The sequence below is a fragment of the Mesocricetus auratus genome, unplaced genomic scaffold, assembly GCF_017639785.1.
Source record: "Mesocricetus auratus isolate SY011 unplaced genomic scaffold, BCM_Maur_2.0 Super-Scaffold_100004, whole genome shotgun sequence".
Classification (NCBI taxonomy): domain Eukaryota; kingdom Metazoa; phylum Chordata; class Mammalia; order Rodentia; family Cricetidae; genus Mesocricetus; species Mesocricetus auratus.
Window position 1 is genome coordinate 97,475,578 of NW_024429189.1, and position 25,808 is coordinate 97,501,385.

The following is a 25,808-nucleotide window of genomic DNA, read 5'->3' on the forward strand; positions in this document are numbered from 1 at the left end:
TGTTATATAAAAGAATATGGCTGAATATCACAAATATAATGCTGAGTGAAGGAGACAAGACATAAAATTAATTCTATAGAATCCTGTTTATACAGAGTAAAAACAACAACAACAGGGTAAATTGAATCTATGCTGTAGGGAGTCAGAAGAGGGGTCCCTTGTGGGGTAGTGACAGGGAGCAGACTAGAGGGGTCCTGATAATCTCCTGACTCCTTATCTGAGTTCTGGTTATTCGGGCATGTTTACTTGGGGGATTTTCATGGTTGTATGAGTATGAGAGCTTTATTTTGCTGTATTTATGCTACACTGTAGTACAGGATTTTAAAAAGCATACTGTATAGATTATTTGTAACTGAGATATTCTAGTGGGCTCTTGTCCAAGGACAACTTCTTTTCTTTCTTATTTTATAAATTCTCTTTATAATAAATTTTCATTAGTTTAAATCCATGTAAGATCACGTGGATTCTGTGTCTAATGGCCTTTGCAGACACATTGCTTTGGAATTTAGCACTGATTCTATGGATCCTATCTTAGTTACTGTTCTCTTGCTGTGAAGGGACACCATGACTGAGGTAGCTTAGAAAATAAGATATTTAATTGGGGCTTGCTTACATTTTCAGAGGGTTAGTGTTTGAACATCATGGCAGAGTGTGGGAACAAAAGACCTTGGCCGGAGGCCCACTTCCCCATCAGCCTGTAACCTGTGTCTGCCACTGCAGAGAAAGAAACACCCTGAACTTGACCTTTCCAATGACTAACCGCCTCTTCCTGATCCTCCACCGCCGCCTCTGGTGTCAGGGCATATAACCAGCCGGGGTAAGAATAAATCGAAGCTTTCTTGAAGCCTTCTTTCACCACCGACTGGTCTCTGTGTTATCAATCCCGAAACCCTTCGCAGATTCTCGGTCCCAGGCTGAGCAAGGGCGCTGCAGCAGAGAATGGGGCAGTAGGCAGGAAGGCATGGTGCTGGAGTCATATCTAAGGGCTCACATCTGATCAAAGTCTACCCCCAGTGACACACTTCCTTCAGCAAGGCCACACCTGGTAATCCTTCTCCTTCTCCTTCTTCTTCTTTTTGGCTTTTCTAGACAGGATTTCTCTGCACTGCTTTGGAGCCTGTCCTGGCACTCACTCTGTAGACCAGGCTGGCCTCGAACTCACAGAGATCCACCTGTGTCTGCCTCCCAAGTGCTGGGATTAAAGGCATGTGCCACTAATGCCTAGCTTCTTAATCCTTCTTAAATACTCTACCAACTGAACCAAACATTCAAATGTCTGATCCTATGGGGTCCCTATCCAGGAGTCACTGAATTTATTTATTCTTTCTTCTCTCTTCCTCTTCCTCCTCTTTCTTCTTCCTTCTTTTCCTTCTTTTTGCTTTATACACATGCACATCTTGTCTAAGTAGAATTCAGGTTCCTCTTGAGCATAAACTCCTTCATTTTAAGAAGAGCTATGTTTTCTCTTTGGTTCTGAAGACCTCTCTCACAGCTAGCAAGGTCCCCACAGGTGCTGGGAGCACAAAGGTCCTTGCTCCACAGATCTCCAGAGAAACCAGGAATGTTAATTAAGCACACAGAATTGTCTTTTCAATGGGAAACACGTAAAATCTATTCTTCCACCCAGAAAGCTGGGAATTAGAAGTGATTATCAGCCTGATGATCTGTTGGGCCAGTCCATATCAAGCTCCTACAACCAGGACTGGAGGTGGCTAGTAATCTAAATGATCCTTTGTAGCCAGAGGCTCCCAAAGCTCCCATGACCAGGACCAGAGATGGCTTATAGCCCAAGTGACCTCTGCCCTATCTGTGTGACTAAAACCAAGTCTGTGCTTTCTCTAGGCCCTTAAGCTAGTACAGGCAGCCTATCTCTAGAAGCCATCTTCTTGGAGGAAATGACACATACCTGAGTTGAGTTTCGATGTGATTATGCCTCTTTGTGCACCAGGGATTGTAATACACCAGGAAACGCTTTTTCCAAATTATACTGTGTTTAAATTTGTTGGGAGTAAACCACCTGTCATCAGATTCTCTGAAGTCTTGATTCAGGTTGATGAAATAAATCTGAGCTGAGTTTTCATTCTCATCTCTTCAGTTTGCTTCCCTAGACCCGCAGGGCACCAAGATGATGGAAAAACTGGGCACTTGTAATATTATGTTCTATTTCACATACTTAGTGAAATTATCTCTCTTTTAACAACATTGCTGTTTTTGTGATGTCTCTACTATTTATAGGCAAAACCTCTTGTACTCTATCGTAGAAATTTGGAGGCGGGGCATGAGTCCAGCTCATCGAATAGAAATTTCAACTCTAGGCTTGGGCTGTACCTCAATGGCAGGGTGCTTGTGTAGCATATTCAGGGTCCTGGGTTTAGTCCCACACACAAACAAACAAATACAGAAAGAAGGACATTTTAAGTCCCCTGACATTAAATTGATGATATTAAGACCTGGTGAGCCCTTGAGTATATCTAAAGGCCATTTCCAGTACTTGGATGGCTTACTTGTGGAGTCCAGTGGGAGCTCTGCCAACAGCTCAGAGGCTGACCCTATGCTCACAGACTGAGATCTGAAAATGTTTTTTTAGAGTCTGCTAAGGACTGGCTGGGATCTTTCCTCTATAAATGGACTTATTCATTCCTCATATGGGATACCCAATGGAGCTTCCAATAGAGCCTCATTTCTATCTAGAACCCTCCCAGGGTGCACTTTTCTAAGCTTTCAGGTTCAGTCTCTTTCACAGGCCACATAGCACCTACTGGTTAGCTGTTGGGTGAAATCATGACATTTATAGTCAGAGAATCAGCTAATCTCACATAAACTAAAATATAAGGTGATGGCTGGAATACTAAAGTATACTGATGTTTTAAATAGTGTCTAAAGAGGTCTGGTGATGCTTGGGGAGAGCCAGATAGCCAGATTGCCAATCAAATAGCTCTTACTAGGGTAACAATTAAGCCTTGCTTCACAGTAGGTGTTGTACACAGCAGATATACAACAACTATATTATTGGCACTCCTACCAAATTTTCTTTAATGATTCCTTCTGATTGTTAGTGTTGTCTGCTTAATGAGCTAGGGGCAGGCTGACCCTACATTACTTCAAAGTAGATTTAACAGTGGTACAATTCATATTCCAAGGTTCTCCATGGGACCAGGCTGAAGCTCAGCTTCAATAAGGCCACAACCTTGTTTAGCTCACTTTCCTGAGCTTTCTTCCTTTATTACTACATTACTTCAAAGTAGATTTAACAGTGGTACAATTCATATTCCAAGGTTCTCCATGGGACCAGGCTGAAGCTCAGCTTCAATAAGGCCACAACCTTGTTTAGCTCACTTTCCTGAGCTTTCTTCCTTTACTGCGCTTCTTATGATAACATTCGCCTAAGAAACCACTTCTTCTTTTTTTGTTGTTTTGTTTTTGTTTTTTGGAGACAGGATTTCTCTGTGTAGTTTTGGAGCCTATCCTGAAATTTGCTCTTGTAGACCAGTCAGACATGGAACTCACAGAGACCCACCTGCCTCTGCCTCCCAAGTGCTGGATTAAAGGCGTGCGCCACAACTGCCTGGCAAGAAATGCGCCACAACTGCCTGGCAAGAAACCATTTCTTCAAATGATGCTTCAGGCTCCAGTTTTAGAGAAATTGTCTTAGTCCATTTTCTGTTGCTATTAACAATATTTGAAATTGGAAAAGTATAAGGAAAAGGTTGATGCCCAAGACTATGATATAGTGAGAACCTGGTGGTGTTTCAACCCACAGTGGAAAGAAGCAGGCAAGTGAGTATATGCAGAGAGAAGCAAGAGGAACTGAAGGAAGCTGAATTTACTCTATAACAACCTGCTCTCCTGGAAACTAATCCAGTGTCAGCAGAGAAGTGCCCAGGTGGCAGAGGCATTAATTAACCCATCTGTGTAAGCACTGCCCATAGATCATGTGGTGGTTTGAATGGGAATGGCCCTTAGTTATTGTTCTATGCTGTGAAGAAACATTATGACCATGGCAACTTATAGGAGAAAGCATTTAATTGGAGCTTAATTACAGTTTCAGAGGGTGGATCTGCTGTCATCATGGCAGGAAGTGTGGTGGCAGGCAGGCAGCTATGGCACTGGAGCAGTATCTAAGCGCTTACATCTTTATCCACAGGCAGAGGCAGAGAGAGATGAGACTGGACCTGGCATGGACTTTGGGAACTTCAGAGCCTAGTGACACATCATCCAACAAGGCCACACCTTTAACCCTTCCCAAACAGCCTAACTGAAAGACACTGCAAAGGGGAAAAAAAGAAAAAAAAGGAAACGAATAAACTTTAAAAAACTAGAATCCAGTGTTAGAGCCTTTGAAGAGCTGCAGTGAAGCTGTTGTGTGGTTCAGCTCCTCCAGGCTTGCAGGGGATGCAGAGCGAGGAAGGTCAGGAGCTGAGCTTGACACTGGTACATTGGGAGCATGCTCTAGAATGTTAGAATTCTGTACTCTCAGGTTAATCAGAGAGGTTCCATAGGTGCATTCAGGGTTTTCTTTGTTTCCCAGAACCAAGTGCTCAAACTCTGAAGTATCTGCACAGTCCAAGAGTTATGAGGTAAAGTTTTCGTTAACCTCTTTTAAAGCAGGATTAAAACAGCAATGGGTTTATCACTGGATTAGGCATAGTAGGAAAGACTTGTTCCTAATTTATTTATTTATTGTTTTTCAAGACAGGGGTTCTCTGTGTAGTCCTGGCTGTCCTGGAACTTGCTCTGTAGACCAGACTGGCCTTGAACTCACAGAGATTGGTCAGTCTCTGTCTCCCGAGTTCTGAGATTAAATGTGTGCACCACCACTGCCCAGCCTTGAAGAACTTTCTTAATCAGATTATCTGAAGCAGAAAGGCTCACTCAAAATCTAGGCAGCACTTTCTCATGGCAGCTGAGATAACAGGATGTAGAAAGGGAAACTTTGCTTTTTGCCTTCTGGTCCTTACTCTTGGCGCCAAGCTCATCTATCCTGTTTCTGCATCATTAACTCAGCAATATTAGAACTGACTGCTTTAGAATTCCAATGCAGACTGAAGATCAGCAGCTCTCAAGGAATCCTCTGGGACTCCAGCACTAAATTGGGATTGCTGAGTCCAGCCTTGCAGATCCAGCAACTACCAGACTCTCATCCTTTCTAGTGTGAGACAGCCATTGTTGGAGTACTTGGACTTGGACTGCATCCTGTGTGCCAACCTAACAAATCTCATATATATATGAGTGATATATTTATATATTCACTCTACCAGTTCTGTTCTTTTAGAGAACCCTGACTAATACAGTGAAGCAGCCCAGATGGCTAAAACAACCCAGATGGCTCCTTCACAAAATGACTGACCTTCCAGTTAGGAAGAGTTCACCAGGTTCATGTGCCTGGGACCCTTCCTCTCCATTGGCTTCTGCATGAATCTTTCCAAGGTGGAAGAGCAGGAGAATCTCAAGAAAACAAAAAACAAAAACAAAAACAAAAGCTCACAGACAAACAACAACAAAAAGTTAAAAGTCAGAGCTGGAACTGACACAAGATCTCTTCAACACATTTTTCTATTGGCTCAATGGAGTCAAGGGTTCAGCGCAGATTTCAGGGTAGAGGCCCATACAAGGTTATACTTTTGGGAAACGTATCATTGGGAGGAGAGGGAGAGACACTGAAGTTAGCTGAAGAAGGACTCTGGGCTGTTCTTTTCTTCAGAGAATATGGATAGGCCGTGTTTAATAACCCTTTTTCCGTGTTATTAAACGTGTACGTAGACCTGGTCTGACACTGGTTCAATCTGCTATCAAGGGAGGTCTGGATGTGTATGCATTCTGTCTGTTACACATTTATTCAAATGTCAGGTTCTTAACACACGTGCCATTTCGTCTACTTTTGCAGGGTCGCAGCTAGGATCACACCACACCACACCACACCACACCATTAGGCAGCCTCTTTGGCTCTGCTTGTCACCAAGATGTTGGGGCAACGAGCTGATGGGCAGGAGGCGTCCAAAGGGTAACACTTACCGTAGTCAGCTTGTCTAGCAGAGCCAGGCAGTCGCCATAGGGAGGCACTAGCTATCTTGCAGTGGTACGATGTGAAAAGCAGAAGGCCTCCGCCGCCCGGGAGGAGTTCAACCGCACCAAGACCCTGGGACTGAGCCAGTTGGGCCATCCCGCAAGCGAGAGGACTGAGTGGTCCCGCCTACCGCGCACACCAGCCCCGCCCCCGCCCGCCGCGTAGCCCGAGCTCCGCCTGGATATGGACCGGTCGGGCCACCGTCGCCCGGCCCCGCCCAGCACGGCCAGGCGAAGCAGAGCCGGCGTGCGGGGTGTGTATGTGTTCGCTGGGCGCCGGCTCAGCCCCAGGAAGATGGTGGCGGCGGCGGCGGCGACTGAGGCGCTGCTGAGGGGGAGCACGGCGGCGACAGCTGCGCCCGCGGGCAGGAAGGTCGAGCAGTACCGACTCTGCGCCGCGACTGGGGCCTGGAGGCCGGGGCCGCGCGCGGGATTGTGTCTCCCGTGGGTGGTGTCGCGGGCTCTGCCCCCGCCGCTGCTGCTGCTGCTGCTGCTCTTTTCGCTACTGCTGCTGCCGCTGCCCCGAGAGGCCGAGGCCGCGGCGGTGTCGGCGGCGGTGTCAGGCTCGGCCGCAGCCGAGGCCAAGGAATGTGACCGGCCGTGTGTCAACGGCGGCCGCTGCAACCCTGGCACTGGCCAGTGCGTCTGCCCCGCGGGCTGGGTGGGCGAGCAATGCCAGCACTGCGGGGGCCGCTTCAGGTGAGTGCGGGTGTTGGGGGGTGCAGGCCCAACCCGACGTTCCAGGCCCGAGGCAGTGCGGGGCATGAAATCGGTAGGATAGGGCTTGCCCCACTGTATTTGAGGGTCGCTTGTCTCCTGGCAGGGGTGTACATTTGTGGCCTTGGGGTCTTCCTGTGGTGGAAGGCTGAGAAGGAATGGGAACACTGGAGGCGTTTGTTGCTGTGGCTTAGATTCGGGTTCTGAAGAGTATAAAAGCCGGCCCTGAAAACGGGTCTATTTAGGATAAACGAGATACCAAGGAAAAGGTGAGCGAGCCAGTTCTTAAGCACTACCTTTGGTCGTCCCAAGAGATTGGAGATGTAAGTACCTCGTAGAAGCACAGCTGTGGAAGTGACATGTTGGATGGAAACAGAAGGGTAGGGCTGGAGTGTGAGATTTTAGGATAGAAGTACCAGTGATTGTCGTTCAAAGGAAAGTGAGGAAGCTAGTTTTTGGGTTTTCACTGTTGGTGGCATATTGGAATCGGCTGTCTAGAGAGGAGATTCCTGTTAGCCCTGGAGTCCCCATAACATGCAGTTATGAGTTGGCCTGGTTTGAGGCAGGAGAGATCACTGACTAATTAATTAGTTTTTATCTATTACTTGTTTCTGTTTCGAAAAGATTTCTGGATAATACACACAAGTAGATTAGTCACAGTTTGATGTGGTCTACAAGAACATAGGAATACAGCAAGGGTAAGTTGATGAACACAGGATCCCACGTTATAAGAACTACAGGGTCATCCATAATTTTGGCAGATATTTGTTGACTCTGTTCCCCTTTTGACAGGGGAGAGTGAGGAAATGTGGTGAACATGACAAATCGGGTTCCTGCTCCCATTGATCTTAGGTTCTGATGAGGGATGACAGGCAAAAGGATGAGCAAGCTAATTTCAGATAGGTATCATCAGAATACTAACAGGTGGTCTTACAGGGTTCTGACGCTGGTGACATTAGAAGCCACCCATATGAGTGCTGCTTGCTCTGAGACCTGAAAGGGGGGGCAGGAGCACCTCTGGAAATGAAGGGGCAGAGAGTGTGTGACTGGCTAGGAGTAAGCAGAGAAGACTTGGAGGAGGAAGTGACATCTTCTGACCTCCAATTGCACCAGGCACACATGAGGTTAAGTAGGTTTGCAGATGTGCAGCTGGGGACAAGAGTTCCACATAGAAAGAAGGGTGCAGACACAGTGGTGGAGGCCGGAAGATGCAGTTTTGCTGTTGCTCCTGTAGAAGAGAGTTGTGAAGCAGTTTGGAATGTTAACATTACTGATGATGTCAGATCTTCTAGGGGACTCAGAGAATAGTGACAAGATGAGCTCTTAAGTTTTTTTTTTTTTTTGGTTTTACGAGACAGGGTTTCTCTGTATTGTTTTGGAGGCTGTCGGTCCAGCCTGGCCTCGAACTCACAGAGATCCGCCTGCCTCTGCCTCCTGAGTGCTGGGACTAAAGGCGTGCGCCACCACCACCCAGCGAGCTCTTAAGTTTTATGAATGGGGAAACCAAGTAACTTTGGGACCAGTATTTTGTGGGCTGGTCTTAAAGTTTAGGATGTTGTGATTTACGAATCTTGTTCATCTGCACATATTGATAAGTAAGAGCTTCTATTTTAGATTGTGAGATATAATGGCAAACAAGACAGATCTAATTTTGTTCTTGTGGAATTTATCTTTTAGTTTGGGAATAAAAATGCCATAACGGAGCTGGAGAGATGGCTCAGTGGTTAAGAGCACTTGTTGCTCTTGCAGAGGAGTTGGGTTTGGTTCCCAGTGTTCACATGGTGGTTCTGTTTCCAGGAAATCTAATGACATCTTTTTCTGACCTCCAAGTGTACCAGGCACACATGCAGGCAAAACACTTATATATAAAATAAAAAACTCACTGAGACAGGGTTTCTCTGTATAGCTCTGGCTGTCCTGGAACTCGGTCTGTAGACCAGGCTGGCCTCGAACTGTAGGTCCACCTACCTCTGCCTTCTGACATGTATTAAAGGCATGCTACCACTGCCTGGTTGAAATAAATGATTCTTAAAAGTTCTTTAATTTTTTAAGTAATCAGTCTGTTGCATTACTGTGGAGGTGAAACATAGCAACAGAAGCTAACTTGGTTAAAACTGAGACTAAGAATCATCTTTCTGTTGAGATGTTCCTGAGCACTGATGTTGATGGGCCAAGATGGGGAATGAGTGGTATCATGACAGATTAGAGAGAGTGACTAGAGAGAGAGGACTGTGTCATGCCAAGGAAGGTAAGGAAGTGCATTTAGAATTTTGAACATTCACCCATGAGCAATGGAATGCAACAGACCACTCTCTTTTCAATATAGACTTATAGATTGGAGCCAGAACAGTAATAACATTGAAGGTCAGTTGACTTTAGATGTTTCCAAGATCAATGGATGGAGGGATCTTCAAATTCTGAAAATCTGGGAGGCACAGAGTAGGATTGTCTGTATTGTTTGGAGTAGGTGGGTTAACGTTGGACATTAGAAATCATGGGCAGCTGATAGAGACTGTTGAAGTAGGTCAAGGCAGTGGTAATGGAGACATGGTAGATATCATGTGGTGTTGGAGAGAAAAAATGATTAGGTCTTTCTTTCAGGCTGGTTTGTTCTTGGAAGAGAGTGATGGTGAGTGAAATAGATTTTATTTTGTGTGAAAACACAGGAAGGCTGAGATAAGCTTAGTTTTTTTTTTGTTTTGTTTTGTTTTTTGTTTTTTTGAGACAGGGTTTCTCTGTGGCTTTGGAGGCTGTCCTGGAACTAGCTCTTTTTTTTTTTTTTTTTGGTTTTTACGAGACAGGGTTTCTCTGTATTGTTTTGGAGGCTGTCGGTCCAGCCCAGCCTCGAACTCACAGAGATCCGCCTGCCTCTGCCTCCCGAGTGCTGGGATTATGGAACTAGCTCTTGTAGACCAGGCTGGTCTCGAATTCACAGAGATCCGCTGCCTGCCTCTGCCTCCCAAGTGCTGGGACTAAAGGTGTGGGCCACCAACACCCGGCTAAGCTTAGTTTTATACACACTGAGTTTGGGGTGCTTTCAAGGCATGTACCTGTTGGCTGGGGTCATCTACCTATAAAAGGGAATGCCAGGGAGAGAAAAAGACCTGAGTGTCTAAAGGAGCCTTTTAAACTGAGGGCAGGCTCTCCTGATAATGCTGCAAATGCTCTGATATGTAAGTGACTGTTACAGACATTCCCTTTGAGTTTGTTCTAATTGCTATCAGTGTACTTTCCTGGGCAAACAATTGTGACTGCCTCTGATAATATTGTTATAGTAAATGGCTTCTGAAAGATCAGGAGTGGTGGCACACACCTGTAATCCCAGAACTTTGGAGGTAGAAGTAGAAAGATCAGAAATTCAAAAGTCAACCTGGGTTATCTGGGCTACATAGCAAGTTTGAGGTCTTTCTGAATCTGATTCAAAAAAAGTAAAAAAAAAAAAAATAAAAAGGCTAGAGAGTTGCCTCAATGGTTGGAAGTCCTGGCTGATGATCTCTTCATATCTCCATGGGTACTAGGTAATGCATGGTGCATAATACACAGCAAATATATTGAAAACAACTTAAAAATATATGTGTATACATTTCCTGACAGGGTGTTCTGTCTCACACCTGTAATTGCAGTTCTTGGGAAGCTGAGGCAGGTGGAACAGTTCAAGGCCAGCTTCAGCTACATAGCAGTTCAAGAGTAATGTGGGGCTACTTGAGGTTGTCTCAGAAATTAGGAATAAGTAAATAAATATGAAAAAAAGGAGGAAGTTGAATGATTTTTCTTTGAGGGTGAGCAGAGTTAAATGTTGCCATTGATTACAGTAATATGAATCCTGGTTTGATTCCTCCCCCCCCTTTCCCTCCCTCCCTTCCTACCTTTCTTTTCTTCTTTCAGTTAAACTGAGAAGCATTGAGTGGATACGTTTTTGACTTAATTCTAATTTTCAGTGTAGTATTGTACTGGGTCTTGAATCCAGAGCCTTCTGTGTGCTAGGTAAACACTTCACCACTGAGCTACATTCTCAGTCTTACTATGCTGGTTTAGAATGGCATCAAGTCAAGGTGTCTGTTTTAATTTTGTGTGCAGGCAGAGGTATGTGTATGTGTGTGTGTGCGTGCTCGTGTTTGTGCTCACGCTCATGCATTTTGTGTACACGAGAAGATTCCTGTGTGGAGGTCAGAAGTTAATGGGTTCTGGAGATTGATGTCAAGCTGTCAGGCTTGTGTGTCAAGTGCTTTTACCCACTGAACCGTCTTGCGGCCCAGGTTTTAAGACTTATTTTTGTAAGTCCTGTGTTAGAAGATCATGTAGGCCTTTTTTTTTTTTTTTTTTTGAGACAGGGTTTTTCTGTGGCTCTGGAGGCTGTCCTGAACTACCTCTTGTAGACCGGGCTTGTCTCAAACTCACAGAGATCTGCCTGCCTCTGCCTCCCAAGTGCTGGGACTAAAGGTCTGTGCCACTACTGCCTGGCTAGGTAATATACTTTCATTTTTATGTGACTCATTACAATTCAGTGTTTTTTTTTCTATTTGTGACATTACTATTGAAAAATTTCTTGGATAAATAAATATGCCTCTATCTATTTATAAAATATGTTAAGTGTGAAATATATATTTAATTCTTTTTTTTTTTGGTTTTTTGAGACAGGGTTTCTCTGTATTGTTTTGGAGGCTGTCCTGGAACTTGCTCTGTAGACCAGGCTGGCCTCGAACTCACAGAGATCTGTCTGCCTCTGCCTCCCGAGTGCTGGGATTAAAGGTGTGAGCCACTAACGCCTGGTTTACATTTAATTCTTTAAGTTCCTTCTGTACAAAACTTTTGGAAGATGAAAGGGAGTAGCTTAGTGAGTTAGATCCACATAATTGGCTGCATTAAGACGTACCTCCTAGGGAAGAAATAGGATTTATTTGCATTTATTTTGTGTCAGTATATACTGTAACAGAAGTGATGGTCACAGCGCGTCTCCCTTCATTTCAATTATTTTTCTACTCCCCTCTCCCCTAGGTATTTTGCCTTTAAAATGCCTTTTAGAAATTACCCCTTTTAATTTTGAGTATTCCTATTTCATAGGTAGGTAAACTGAGTTTGAAGTGGGCTTTTAAAAAAACATTGCTTGTATATTAGTGCAAGATGTGTATTTATAAGTGCTCATGCCTAGAGGTCAGAAGACGATTTTATGGAGTTAGTTCTCTTTCCACATGGGCTCCAGAGGTCAAAATCATGTTGTCAGGCTAGGTGGCAAGTTCCTTAACCTACTGAGCTATTTCATCTACTCTGAAGAGTTCTTGGCTTTTTGCTTTGTTGTTTTGCTTTTTCCTTTTTCCATGCTGGAGGTGGAAGTCAGGACTTTTTACATGCCAGGTGCGCATTACCACTGAGCTACACCAAAGTACAAAGCTTGCAGATTTATTGAATAACTTGCCCAAGGCCACAGAACTTCTGTGAAATTGGAATTTGAACTTAGGCCTTGTATGATTCTGAAATCCTGCTGACTGTGATACCATTTGGCCTTTCATTTTTGTTTGAGTCCAGTTACCTTTTTGATCTTTGTTTGGAAGGACTGTCTTGATCTGAGCAGATGCTTTGAAAAATAAAGGAAGCAAAATAAATTTTTATAATAGAAAAGATAGCATAAAAACATCTTAATTACTAGAATTTTTGGCTGCTGGTCCAAGGACACACATGCCTGTCTAACAAGAGAGAGGGAATTCTGAAAATAAAATTTGAAGAATGTAAAGGGAAGCTTTTTCCTTGTGAGGGGCCTTCCCGCCAGCCTGGTTCAAGAGCCACATCAGTCCCAAATAAACACACAGGAGGCTATATTAATTATGAAGCTGTTGGCCTTGCTTGTTTCTTACTGGCTAACTCTGACTTAAGTATTTACCCCATAATTGTTAATCTAAGTATTTCTCTTACCGGAGAATAGTTCTGGGCTTCCTACCCCCATGGCATTACATCTTGACTCTCCTGTGTTTCTCCTTCCCAGAATCCTCCTGGACTCCTAGTCCCACCTATCTAGATTCCTATTGGCTCAACAGTACTTTATTGACAAATAACAGGCAAATAACGGGACTTCCCCAACAGAAGAAAATGGAAAGTTTGATGTTTTTGTAATACTTACTAGGTAATTGTTGCTACTAACTCGAAACTGTAACTTTATGCTCATGGACCCAACCTTTTTGTGTGTGTGTGTGTGTGTGTGTGTGTGTGTGTGTGTATTTTGAGACAGAGTTTCTCTGTGTAACAGGCCTAGCTGGCCTTGAACTCACAGAGAACCACCTACCTCAGCCTCCTGCGAGCTAGGATTAAAGGCATGCACCACCAATGCCTGGCCCCAACTTAGATCTGTCTTGTTAATGCTATATTTTCAGAGTTTGGAAGAATGCTTGGGGCTGAGAGTCTCATGTACATTACCATATTTGTGGGGTGGTATGATACTGGCCTGGTACAACTTGATATGTAGTCTAGGCTGATCTCAAACTTGCAGCAATCCTTCTGGTTCAACCTCTCAGGTGCTGAGATTGTAGGTGTGAGTTACCATGCCTAGCTTCTTTATAACATTTCTTAGGACTCTAATAAAAGTTATTTTATTCATATGACTGATATGTATATATTTTGTCTTCTGTTTCTCCTGAATGTCTCTATCTTCTGTCATTTCCTGGCATCTTTATTTAAAGGGATGTTTTGCTCTCAGCTTCTCCTGAGCTGAGCCTAACACTAAACAAACTTCATATCATCATTGAAACAAAATCTTCTCCCTCCCTCCCTCCCTCCCTCCCTCCCTCCCTCCCTCCCTCCCTCCCTCCCTCCCTCCTTCCCTCCTTTTCTTTCAGTTGCAAGTCCTAGTTTTAACCAAGGAAAGCCCAAACCTTAGGAGGCTCTTTGCAGCTCTCTAAAGGTTTATTAGCTTGCTTCTCCTAGTCTATCTGCTTTCAAGAGCACCTGGCCCTTCATCTTATTGCTGACCTGTCTGTGCTGCAACCTATATAACTGGTCTCTGAGACTTGTAACCATCCCAGTGTTCTCACAAAAATCTCCTAGAAATGTGTCATTGTTATATTCAGAAAACTGTCTTCTTTTTGCAGGATCTCACTCTGTAGTCCAGGATAGTCCTGAATTCACTGTGACTCTCCTGCCTCAGCTTCCTAAGTGTTATGTTTCTAGGCAGAAAAATTCTTTGACAGCCCTTCTTATGGAAGTAAAGGCACTTGTAGCCAAGCCTGACAATGTGAGTTTGATCCATAGGACCCACAGAGTTGAAGGAGAAGACCAGTGCTGCAAAGTTTTTCTTTGACCTCCATACACCAGCAGTGTGGCACACATGTGTGCTCTTTCCCCAGAAAATGAATAAAAGTTCACCAAAGAAACAAGCAAGATTCTGCTTATCTACAGAATGACCTTGAGCATCAGCCTCCCATTCTATAGAGAATCCCTTTTTCCAGTCAAATCTTTCCACTTTGTAGGTTTTTGTTTTGTTTTATTTATTTTTTTTGTTTTTAGTCTTTGCTGAATTCTATGTTTATTCCCTCCCTTTATTCCCTCCCTCCCCCCCCCACTGAGCTGGGAACTGAACCCAGGGCCTTGTCCTTGGTAAGCAAACTCTACCACTGAATTAAAGCCCTGACCAAGTTTATAAATGGCTTTTTCAGACTGCCTTTGAACTTCCTGTGTAGCCTAGGATGGCCTTAAACTGCTGGTTTAATCCCATATTGGGATTATAGGGATATGCCAGACCTTATCTTCAGTTCCTTAAAATTCTTTAATTTTTATTTTTTGAGACAGGGTATCACTGGTCTGAAAGTTACCGAGTAGACCAGGCTGGCTTCGAGGTCACAGATTGTGCTGAGATTAAAGGTGTGGGTGCCACCATGCCTGGCATATCTTTAGTTCTTTATAAAAGTAGTTAGTTCTCCTGGCAACATTACCTTCTTTTAAGATGAGCCATCAACCGTTCAATTCATAGATTATCACATGAATGATTATTATGTGTTAGTGTACCCTACTTTGAGAGTATGAGGGCAAGAATTAAACCTTGCTCTTCCCTCAGAGAGCCCAGAATTCTGAGGGGGAGATGATTGTGGGCATAAGTAGTTAGATTTTCAAGACAGAAATACAGGCAGTATATGATGCTGGGCTAGCTGTGTTAGAGTGTTTTCAGGGCTCTAATAGAAGATATCACGGAGGAGAAGACTTTGAGCACACCTAAGAGGTTGAGTGAGTTTAGACCCTCGAGAGACATTACAGAAGGAATCAAGAGTTTTTGCATAGGCAAAGCATGGGTTATCATACTGAATGCCTTGATTTCCTAGTGTGTTATTGTACCACACACTGCTGGCTTATCACAACGGATTTCCTCATAGTTCTGGAGGCTACATGTCTGAAATGAGGTAAAAAATAGTTCACGCCTGTCTCTGAAGACTGGAGAGAATATGTTCCATGCCTTTGTCTTAGTTTCCGGAGTATCAGCAATCTACCATTCCTTGGCAATATACATTGTACACAGAATCTCTTCCCTTATGGACATAGTCATGTTGATGTATATGTATGACCTTTTCCTAATCTGATTGTATCTGAAAGTCACATTTACAGAGACCAGGGTTAGGCTTCAACACACATTTTTGTATGACACAGTTCAACCCACAATAGTTAATGGAACAGAAACATAGATGGATATTGTTGATGAAGCCAGTGTTTGTGTGCACTGTGGGTAGGGAGTGGTGATGTGTTAGAAGGAAGGGAGACTGGAAGGTGACCGTGGTGTGGCCTTTTAACAGCCCGCAGCTTCAGGGTGTGTCCTTGGCTGACACTACCCACCATCAAGGCACACAGGTTTGTGGCTATAGTGACTGTTTGGAGAGAGGCGTGTGATTTAAGCTGTCTAATCAAAGGGACTCTTAGGACTGTCTGACTGGGGACTTCTCTGTGGGTGTGTTTGAAGGAGAGGAGGCTTTGTCTTCTTTCTGTGGTGACCGGCTTTAGAGTTTTATAGTTAATGTTGCTGTTTGCAGAGGAATTCACCCAAATCAGGTGAATTCCAAAGTGGGAGGATGGCAGAGGACTTTCTGCATCTGTGTCAGTTCTCTCCTGAAACCGCGTTTAGAGTTTGTGAGGTACCACAGTTGTTTTGTTTTGTTTTTCAGCCTTACAATTGTCTTGTCACTTACAATTGAAACTTCCTGCTGTGACAAGTTTCATATGGAGGGAGGGCTAGCCAAATAGGGTTACTCAGCTCTCCATACTGTGACATATTACCATGAACTACTTCTGTTAAAGGTCCCCAAGACAGTCAAATAGTTTTATTTGCTACAGGATAGAGGCATGGATATAAATATACGGAGGGAAATCAGAGTATATTTATAATCAAAACAGTTTTTAATTAAATACAGAAGTGACTATGGTTGAACAGAATTTTTACATTAATTTTGGTTTTAACATGAACTTGTTTCCAGAAGTAAAATGAAGCTGCAGTTGTACTTTGTGAAATGTTTGTATCTGAGTATTTAGCAGCCACTGAGATGAAACTGGTTTCCCACTTAGAGCTTTACTATTGTATGTGATTTTTTTCAAATGCAGTTTGACAAAAGTAACTTCCATCTATAGATTCTCTACTGTTCAGCATTTTTGCATTGTAACTTTCTTTCCTCTTCTTTCTTTACACTTTCAAATTAGTCCTAAATTTACAGGAACATTGATTTGACATTTTCTAGCTTTTCTTCTAGCATTTTCTTCTTAGAATTGCTTTCTTGTACTTTTCCCCCTTGTTTTATTTATGCCATATCTCTTAAATTACATTTCTTTTTTTCTTTTTCCTTTTTTCCACTCCTCCCTCTTTCTTCTGAGACTTAGAGTTGTGTAGCTCAGGCTGTCCATGAACTCTGCCCTTTCTCTGTGAGCCAGCCTTCTGAGGCTGTCTCACACTTCAATTTTTAATTCTTCCAAGTTTTCAGATTTTTTTCCCCTCTCCTTCAAGTTACATTTTGAGTGAACATTAGGTCTATGTATCTGCATATTTACTTCTTCAAAATTCTTTATTTTTCATTTATAGAAATTAATTTTAGTCATGGCTGAATTGTGTCTTTTATTTTGGAATTTGAAATGAACAGCATATGGTAGTTATTAAGTGAATGAAATTTTAATTTAATTCCTCTTGGTCTTTTTTATATTCTTTTTAAAGAATACTTTATTTTTGGCAGTAGTTTTCCCAGCCACAGCTTCTCTAAATTATCATCTTTTCTAGGCTGCTCTCCCTAACATGTTGGCCACATTTTGGGCTTCCTTACTCTTCCTTTAAAGCCTCCCTCCCTCTCTCCCTGTCATGTGTGTCTTGTCACCCCCCTTCCCCCAACATCCAAGACAGCTTTTCTTTAGGACATTTCTTCTCCCTTCATTGTCCTCCTCTGGGTGGTTGCTGAGATTTATAGCTTGCTAATCTGAGTGTTTTTCTTTTAAACTCAAATAAAACTGTCTTTGAACTTAAAAATTATTATTATTATCATTGTTGTTGTTGGTGGTGGTTAGTGTGTGTGTGTGTGTGTGTGTGTGTAAGAGTATGAGCACATATGCATGGGTACCCAAGGAAGACAAGGTTGGATCCCTTAGAACTGGAGTTGTAGGTAGTTGTGAGCTATCTGATATGGGTGCTGGGATTCAAATTGTTGTCAAGAGCCATCTTGCAGTGCCATCCCTCCAGTCCCTGTTTTGTAATCTTGTTTTGTGTTTTGTGTTGGTTTGAGACAGGGTCTGTCTCAGTTCTGGCTGACCTATAACTCAATATGTAGACCAGGCTGGACTTGAACTCACAGAGATCTGCCTCTGCCTTCTGAGTGCTGAGATTAAAGGTGTGCAGCATATCCCCAAACCCCCCACAACCTCCCCATCCCCCCACCATACCCCACCCTCAATTGAAATGTCCTCATTCTGTAGCTCAGGCTGCTCTTGAACTTGGTGTACAGCCTAGATCAGCCTGTAGTACTGTGATAATAGACAGGCACTATAAATCTTATAAAGGTAATTTGTAAGGATCATAATTGTGCTGGCTAGTTTTATGTCACCTTGACACAAATTAGAGTTATCTGGGAAGAGGAAACCTCAATTGAGAAAATGCTGTTAAGCCTGGAGAGATGGCACAGCCATTAGGGGCACAGCCAAAAATATAAGAGAAAATGCTTTTGTCTTAGTTACTTTTTTATTCCTGTGAAGAGACAGCATAATTGAGGTAAAATAAAGCATCTAATTGAGGGCTTCCTTATGGTTTCAGGGGGTGAGTCTATGACTATCATGGCCGCAAGAGTGATGGCAGGCATGCAGGTAGGCATGGCACTGGAGCAGTGTCTAAAGCTTGTATCTGATTCACAAGTATGAGGTCGGGAGAAAGACTGGGACTGGTGTTGGCTGTTAAAAACTCACAGCCCATTCCCAGTGCCACACCTCCTCCAACAAGGCCTCCCAAAAAGTTCTACTAACTGGGAACTAAAGTTTCAGATGTTTCAGCCTAGGCGGGCCATTCTTATTCAAACCACCACAGCCCCCAACCAGATTGGCCTGTGGGTAAGCCTGTGGTACATTTTCTTGACTGATGATTGATGTGGGAGGGCCCAGTTTTCTCTGGGCAGTGCCACCAGGGGCCTCATGCTCCTGGGTGCTAAAAGATTGAAGGTTAAGCAGGCCATGAGGAACAAGCCAGCAAGCAGTACTCCTTCATGGCCTATGTACCAACTCCTACTTTCAGGTCCCTGCCCCGATTTCTCTTAGTGATGTCTGTGATGTGGAACAGTAAGCTTAAGTAAACCCTTTCCTCCCCAAGTTGTTTTGTCACAGCAGTCGAGACCCTAAGAAAATACTATAGAGTTTGGGGTTTGTTTTTTAGTGGAGATGGGTACTGAAAATTTAATCTAGGGCCTTGCATATGCTTAGATAAGTACTCTGCCACTGAGGTACATCCCCAGTCTACAATGTACATTTTAAAGCTTATAATGATATAAAAGAAAGTAAGTTTTTTCATGCTTAATGTGCTTTCAATTATGTAAAGAAAAACAAGACTTATAGATAATTTAAAATGACATTTAATTTTAGATCAAATTTGACCTAATGGCATAGGCCTATCTATAATCCCAGCTACTTGGGACCTAAGATAGAAATGTCAAGGGCTTCTTGTCTACAAAGTGAGTTCAAGGCAGTTCTAAGTGACTTCAAGAGGAGGGTATGTGTGTGCACACGAGATTCTCTTTCTCTTGCTTTCTCAAGCTGAGGCAGAAGGGACTGGAGCTGGGGCTGAAGCTCAGTGGTTGTGTTGCCCGCATAGCATGTGCCTTCCGTAGGTTTGATTCCCCAGGGCCACAAAGGCTCTTTTAGATTGACTATATTACTTATGGTATATATCTAAAATAATGTATCTATACTAATATAAAAAGATTAAATTTAGCCCTGTCTCAAAAATTTTTTTGACTATTTCTCCTGTTAAAAATAGGTAATTTCCCTGTCCTAGTTGTTTTAGAAGTTATTTCATAGAATTTTTTTGCTTTAACTTACATGATAGTTTCCAAGCATTTTTTATAGAATAGCACATTTCCTGTTTAGATTTCTACCCCTTTCCCTACAAATGAAAAGACCAAGCCAGCTGTAATTGTTACTTAATTTTCTCTTGTTTAAAAAGTATTTCATTTCATTTATTTATTTATTTATTTATTTATTTATTTTTGGTTTTTACGAGACAGGGTTTCTCTGTATTGTTTCGGAGGCTATCGGTCCAGCCTGGCCTCGAACTCACAGAGATCCGCCTGCCTCTGCCTCCCGAGTGCTGGGATTAAAGGCGTGCGCCACCACCGCCTGGCTTCATTTCATTTATTATTGTGTGTATGACATGTATGGATGGATGTATATATGCCATGAGGTCAGAGGACAACTTTGTAGAGTTGCTTCTTGCTTTTTTTGCCTTTTTTTCCCCCCCATAATGCTTTATAAAGCTATGAAAGATTGTGGTCAGAAAGCTTGGCAAAGTTGGTTGTAGGGCAAATTTGTGAGATTAGATTGATTTATGGTCTTCTATAACATGTGCTTGAATGTCATCATACTTCTGTCTAACAGATGTCACTACTGCCCTTGAGCTGGATTGACATTTGAACCACTGTTTGAGAAACTCTGACCAACATTGGCAAAAAGTATTTGGTTGCTTGAATTGAACAGATGTTTGGTGCTGTGCCAGTTCTTGGAGGTTTTTTTTTTTTTGAGACAGGGTCTCAAGTAGCCAAGGACCTTGGATTCTGACCTTGCTTCTACCTTCTGAGTGCTGGAATTACGGGCATGTGTCACTGTGGTGTTTTGAACAAGATGTCCCTCGTAAATCTTGGTCCTCAGTTGGTGACTTTTTAGGAGTATCAGGAGGTATGTTCTTGCTGGAGGAAGTTACATCACTGGGAGCTGGTTGTGAGGTTTTATAGGACTGATGCCGTTTCAAATTAACTTTCTCTGCTTCTTAACTTTGGATGGAGATGTGAGCTCTCTGCTGCTCCAACTGCCTTTTACCTGCTGCCTCTGCTCGGCATCATGGACTGTTATCCCTCTGGAACCATAAGCCTCAAATCAACCCTTTTTCCATAAGTTGCCTTAGTCCTGGTGTTTTATCACAGCAATAGAAAAGTAACTAAGAGAGCCATTGTGCCTGGCTTTTTATTTGATGCTAGATAAGCACTCTATCAAAAGTTATATCCTCACTCCTGTATTTCAAACCTGTAGAAGAGATAAAAAAGATAAACAAATGAACATCTGTGAATGTACCACCAGGTATTGATGAATTTCTTTCATATTATTCTAAGTAGTAAATATTACAGATATCAAAGACCTGGTATTACCCTTCCATATAACTATTCTCCTTACCATCTTCCTGAGATAGCTGGTATGTGGTGTTATGCTTATTTCCCTTGTATGTTTCATATATATAATACATATAATTTGTAAATAGTGCCTTGTTTCTAAAAGCAAGATTATGTTTTTATATTTTATTATTAACTAATTAATTTTAATTTTAATTTTTTTTCGAGACAGGGTTTCTCTATTGTTTTGGAGGCTGTCCTGGAACTCGCTCTGTAGACCAGGCTGGCCTCGAACTCACAGAGATATGCCTGCCTCTGCCTCCCAAGGGCTGGGATTAAAGGCGTGTCCCACCAACGTCTGGCTTATTAATTTATTTTTGAGACAGGTTCTCATTGTGTAGCCCTGGGTAGCCTAGTACTTAATACATAGATTAGACTGACCTCAAATTAATAGAGATTCTACTTGTTGATGACTCTGGGCTGCTATAATTAAAGGCATTCTTTTAACACTTAAAATAATTATTTTATATGTATGGGTGTTTTGTCAGCATGTGTGTCTGTGCATTACATAAGTGACTGGTGTGTCTGTGGAGACCAAAAGAGGGCATCGGATCACCTGGAACTGGAGTTAGAGACAGTTGTGTGCTGGGAATCAAACCTAGGTCCTCTAGGCAATGCTCTTAACTACTGAGCCATCTCTCCCGCCTCCTAATTAACCTTCTTAACATAGTTTCATGCACCTGTGTGAAATTTGCAACTGTAATTTTTGAGGGTCTGGGGAGCGGTTGCCAATCTTTTAAAACTTCTTTCAAATAATTTTAGAATTATTTTCTTGCTTAATTTTAGATTGATATGTAGTTGCCACTTATCATTTTTCTAAAAACACATTTATATACTTGCAAAATTATAACTTCTGGCATATTATAGCTTCTGAACAGAGTTTGTTATTACTTTTTAAAAATATATTGTGTTATTACTTTTTAAAAATATATTGAGTGGGATCTAAATTTTTAAATTTTTTCTTAAATATTGATTTTATCCAAACTCCCTTATATAAATCTGTTTTTTAATAATGGTTCTTCATTAAAGATAATTATTCAGTTTTATATGTATGTATGTATGTATGTATGTATGTACACCACATGCTTGCAGGTGTCTGTAGTGGTCAGAAGAGGATTTGGATTCCTGAGAAGGGAGCTGTAGTTACAGATAGTTGTGAGCTGCCCATGGGTGCTGGGAACCAAGCCCATGTCCTCTGCAAGAACAGTAAGCTCTCTTAACTGCTGAGCCATCTCTCCAGCTCCATAATCTGTTTTTCTTATACAATCTGATCATCTGTTCTGCCTCATTTATTTGAATGTCACATACCATATAATTCATTTAAAAACGTTCAAGTCTATGATGTTGACTGTATTCATAGGTCATGCAACTGTTCTCATTATTTAATTCTAGAATATTTTCATTGTACGCAAAAGAAGCCCTATGTCCATTAGCAATCATTTCTCATTACTTCATTTTCAATACTAGATTATGAAGATTGACACTTGTGTTTCCTTTTCAAGAGTTTTATAGAATTAATTCTTTGATTTGGGGCCTTGATCCATTTCTCTCTCTCTCTCTCTCTTTTTTTTTTTTGAGACAGGGTTTCTCTGTATTGTTTTGGAGACTGTCCTGGAACTCACTGTGTAGACCAGGATGGTCTCGAACTCACAGAGATCCGCCTGCCTCTGCCTCCCGAGTGCTGGGATTAAAGCTGTGCGCCACCAAAGCCTGGCGCCTTGATCCATTTTGACTTATTTTTTGTATATAATATGAGGTCTAACTTGGCTCTTTTGCTGTGTATACAGTAGTTCTGGAGTCATTTGTTGATGAGATTGTTTCCCTGTCATTGATTGATGTTGCAGTTCTTATAAAAACAATTTACTCTAGATTAATAGTTTAGTTTTATTCAGTTATATTTCATCCGTTTTTATTTCTTTCATGTCATTATCACACAGCTTGATTACTGTAGCATTGTAGTATGTTTTCAAATCTTCCCATAATTTCTTAAAATGTATTTTAAAAGATAATTATAAATTCATAAAATTTGGAGATCATACTCAGCACCTATTTCCCTTACTGTAGCATTGTACATGGCTGAAGTCTAAGATCACAGCCATGAAATTGGCATGATACAGTGCATCAACTTTATTTACCCATTTAATATATATTTATTTATTTTTATTTTGTGGTATGGTGCTCTTTGCACATATGTGCACCATGTGCATGCCCTGCTGTCGGAAGTGGAAGAAAGTATTAGATCCCCTGGAACAGTTGTGAGCTGCCATGGCTGTGCTGTGGATCAAACTCAGGGCCTCTGGAAGAGCAGCCAGTGCCCTTAACCACCAAGCCATCTCCAGCCGTGTGTTTTGTTTTTTGTTTGTTTTTTTAATGGCACTGTCTCATATAGTCCAGGCTGTCTGAGTCTGGCTTGCCATCACGTCTGATTTTTTTTTGTAACAATAGGGTTTTGTGCAAGATAGGCAAGCTGTGTCCCAAGCCCTCTGAACTACAGCCTCAGCTCTCACCAGTTTTACATATGTTTATGTCTATATCTACCTCATACAATTTTATTTTATTATTTTTCAATGTTTGAAGATAGTTTATTTAACATCCCATCATGCTTCTCTAAAACAAGGATTTATTTACAAGTGAAAAAATATATATGAAAATTGTTTTCCTGTGGCCATCAGGCTCTCTGTTGAAGATTTTCTTTTGGATTAACCAAAAGTCACTGTTGTTACTTTGTATACAACTAAGTAAACCATGAAAATGAAATAAGCTTCCCTCCCTCCCTTCCTCTCTCCCTCTCTTCTTTTTTGAGACATGGTCTCACTATGTAGCTCTGGCTATCTTGGAACTCACTGTGTAGACCAGGCGGCTGGCCTCAAACTCAACAAAGATCCAACTGCCTCAGCCTCTCAAGAGCCAGCAGTAAAGAAAGGTGTGTGACATGCCAGCTATTTTCATTTTCTAAAAAACATTTTGTTGCTGGGTGTTGGTGGCACACGCCTTTAATCCCAGCACTCAGGAGGCAGAGGCAGGCGGATTTCTGTGAGTTCGAGGCCACCCTGTTCCCCAGAGCTAGTTCCAGGACAGGCTCTAAAGCAATACAGAGAAACCCTGTCTCGAAAAAACAAAACAAAACAAGACAAAAAAAGCCATTTTGTTTATGTTTATTTGTAAGTATGTACTTATAGGAACAGTGGAGGTCAGAAGAGGATGTTGGATCCTCTGGAACTGGAGTGGCAAGCCCATTGTGAGCCACCTGATGTTAGTACTGGGAACCCAACCTGGATCCTCTGGAAGTGCAAAAAGTGTTCTTAACTACTGAGCAATCTCTTCAGCACTGTGATATGTATTTTCATAAATAACACACATACATATGTGTCACGACCACCTCGACCAGCGAGGAAGACGCGACTCAGGAATCCTTCTCACAAGCGGTTTATTCAGGACCTTGATGAACAACGTGGAGGCAGCCGCGGGAGAAACCCCTCCTGCTCCCTAAATAGCCGAGGCCAGCCAACCCTGAGCAGCCACGTGTGCGCAAGCCATAGGCTCACCAGAATGCATAAGCAATCTGATGACGATGGGAGCAGGCCAAATAAGGAATTGTTTATCACTGAGAGCTCTCACCGGCGGGATGGTGGAAAGTGGAAGCCGGCACCATCTTTAAGGAGTGGTGTGGCGCAGCTCTCCACACATGTGTATTTATATATACATATACACACCCACACACACACACACACACACACACAAACACACACGCATCTTATGGGGGACAGTTATAATTGTTATATATCCTTTCCCTCCACAGTTTCTACATAAGTGGCATAATCAACTTACTGGGTTGTTTCTTGCTTTCCTCTCTGTTATTACTGAGTAATGTATCTTTTCTACCAACGCTTACTTATATAATTAAATTTTTTTTAAATGTGGTGGGCTGTGTGTGTCATGGTGCTTGTGTGGAAGTCAGAGGACAACTTTTGGGAATTGGGTCTCTCCTTCTCCTGTGTGGGCTATGGGGACCCACCTCAGGTTGTCAGGCTTGGTGACAAGTACCTTTACTTACTGACTCATCCTGCTGGCCCTAGTAGCTACTTTTTGAAAGGAGGTCATCTAAGATTGCATTGTGTGGAAGTGCCTTAATTATTTAAAAATGTTATGTTGATGTACACCTGTAATCTCAGCTTTGGTAGGTAGATGCAGAGAAATCTAGAGTTTTAAGTCAGCCTGGGTCACATGAGACTCCCTTCCTTTCCCTTTCCCCCTTCTTTCCTCTTTTGGGTCCTGGTTGGTTGGTATGTATGTATGTATGTATGTATGTATGTATGTATGTGTGCATGTGTGAATGCATGTGTGTATGAATACTTTCTGTGAGTATACTGAAGTTAGAAAGTGTGGGGAATCTTCTCTGTTACCTTTTTCCTGTTCCTTGGAGTTGGGGTCTCTCTGAACACCAAGGTCTTGTTTTCTTGGTTACACTGGATTACAGCAAATCTTAGTCATTTTCCTGTCTCTGCCTGCTTGAAGCTGAGGTTATAGGGACGTGCAAGATGCTCAGCTTGTTATATGGGCCTAGACAAAAACTCCAGTCCTCATGATTGCATAGCAAGACTGCTTAACCACACTGAGCTTCTCTCCAATACCGGTGAGATCCCCTTCGTTCCTCCCTCCCTCCCATTCCTCTTCCTTGCTTTCTTTTTTCTTTGAAAAAGGATCTTGCTACATAGTTTTGGCTGGCCCGAAACTTGCTATGTAGACCAGCATGACCCTGAACTCAGAGATTGTTTGCCTCTGCCTCTGGAGTGTTGGGATTAAAGGTGTGTGCCCCCACACTAGGCTCTAGACCCTTAAACAAAACAAATCTTGCTTAGAAGTGCAAACATCTTTTTTTTTTTTTTTGGTTTTTCGAGACAGGGTTTCTCTGTATTGTTTTGGAGGCTGTCCTGGAACTCGCTCTGTAGACCAGGCTGGCCTCGAACTCACAGAGATCCTCCTGCCTCTGCCTCCCGAGTGCTGGGATTAAAGCCGTGCGCCACCAACGCCTGGTACGAACATCTTTTTATATTCATGTTTTTTTAGTAAGTTCTCAGATGTGAAATTACTGTACTAGAGTATGCGTGCATCTAAATTTTTGTTGCCTCCTGAGTGCTGGGATTAAAGATGTGAGCCACTACCTCCCCT

At 42.4% G+C, this 25,808-nt stretch overlaps 1 protein-coding gene across 3 annotated transcripts in view; it reads left to right on the plus strand.

Annotated features, from left to right (window-relative positions):
- The first annotated feature begins 6,274 nt into the window (after nt 1-6,274).
- Atrn (attractin) overlaps nt 6,275-25,808 on the plus strand; it is a 143,235-nt gene continuing 123,701 nt past the window's right edge. The window contains exon 1 of one of the 3 annotated variants that reach the window (XM_040744839.1): nt 6,275-6,762. In XM_040744839.1, the coding sequence (XP_040600773.1) occupies nt 6,359-6,762 (404 nt within the window). In that variant the 5' untranslated portion in view covers nt 6,275-6,358. 3 annotated transcript variants of the gene reach the window in all.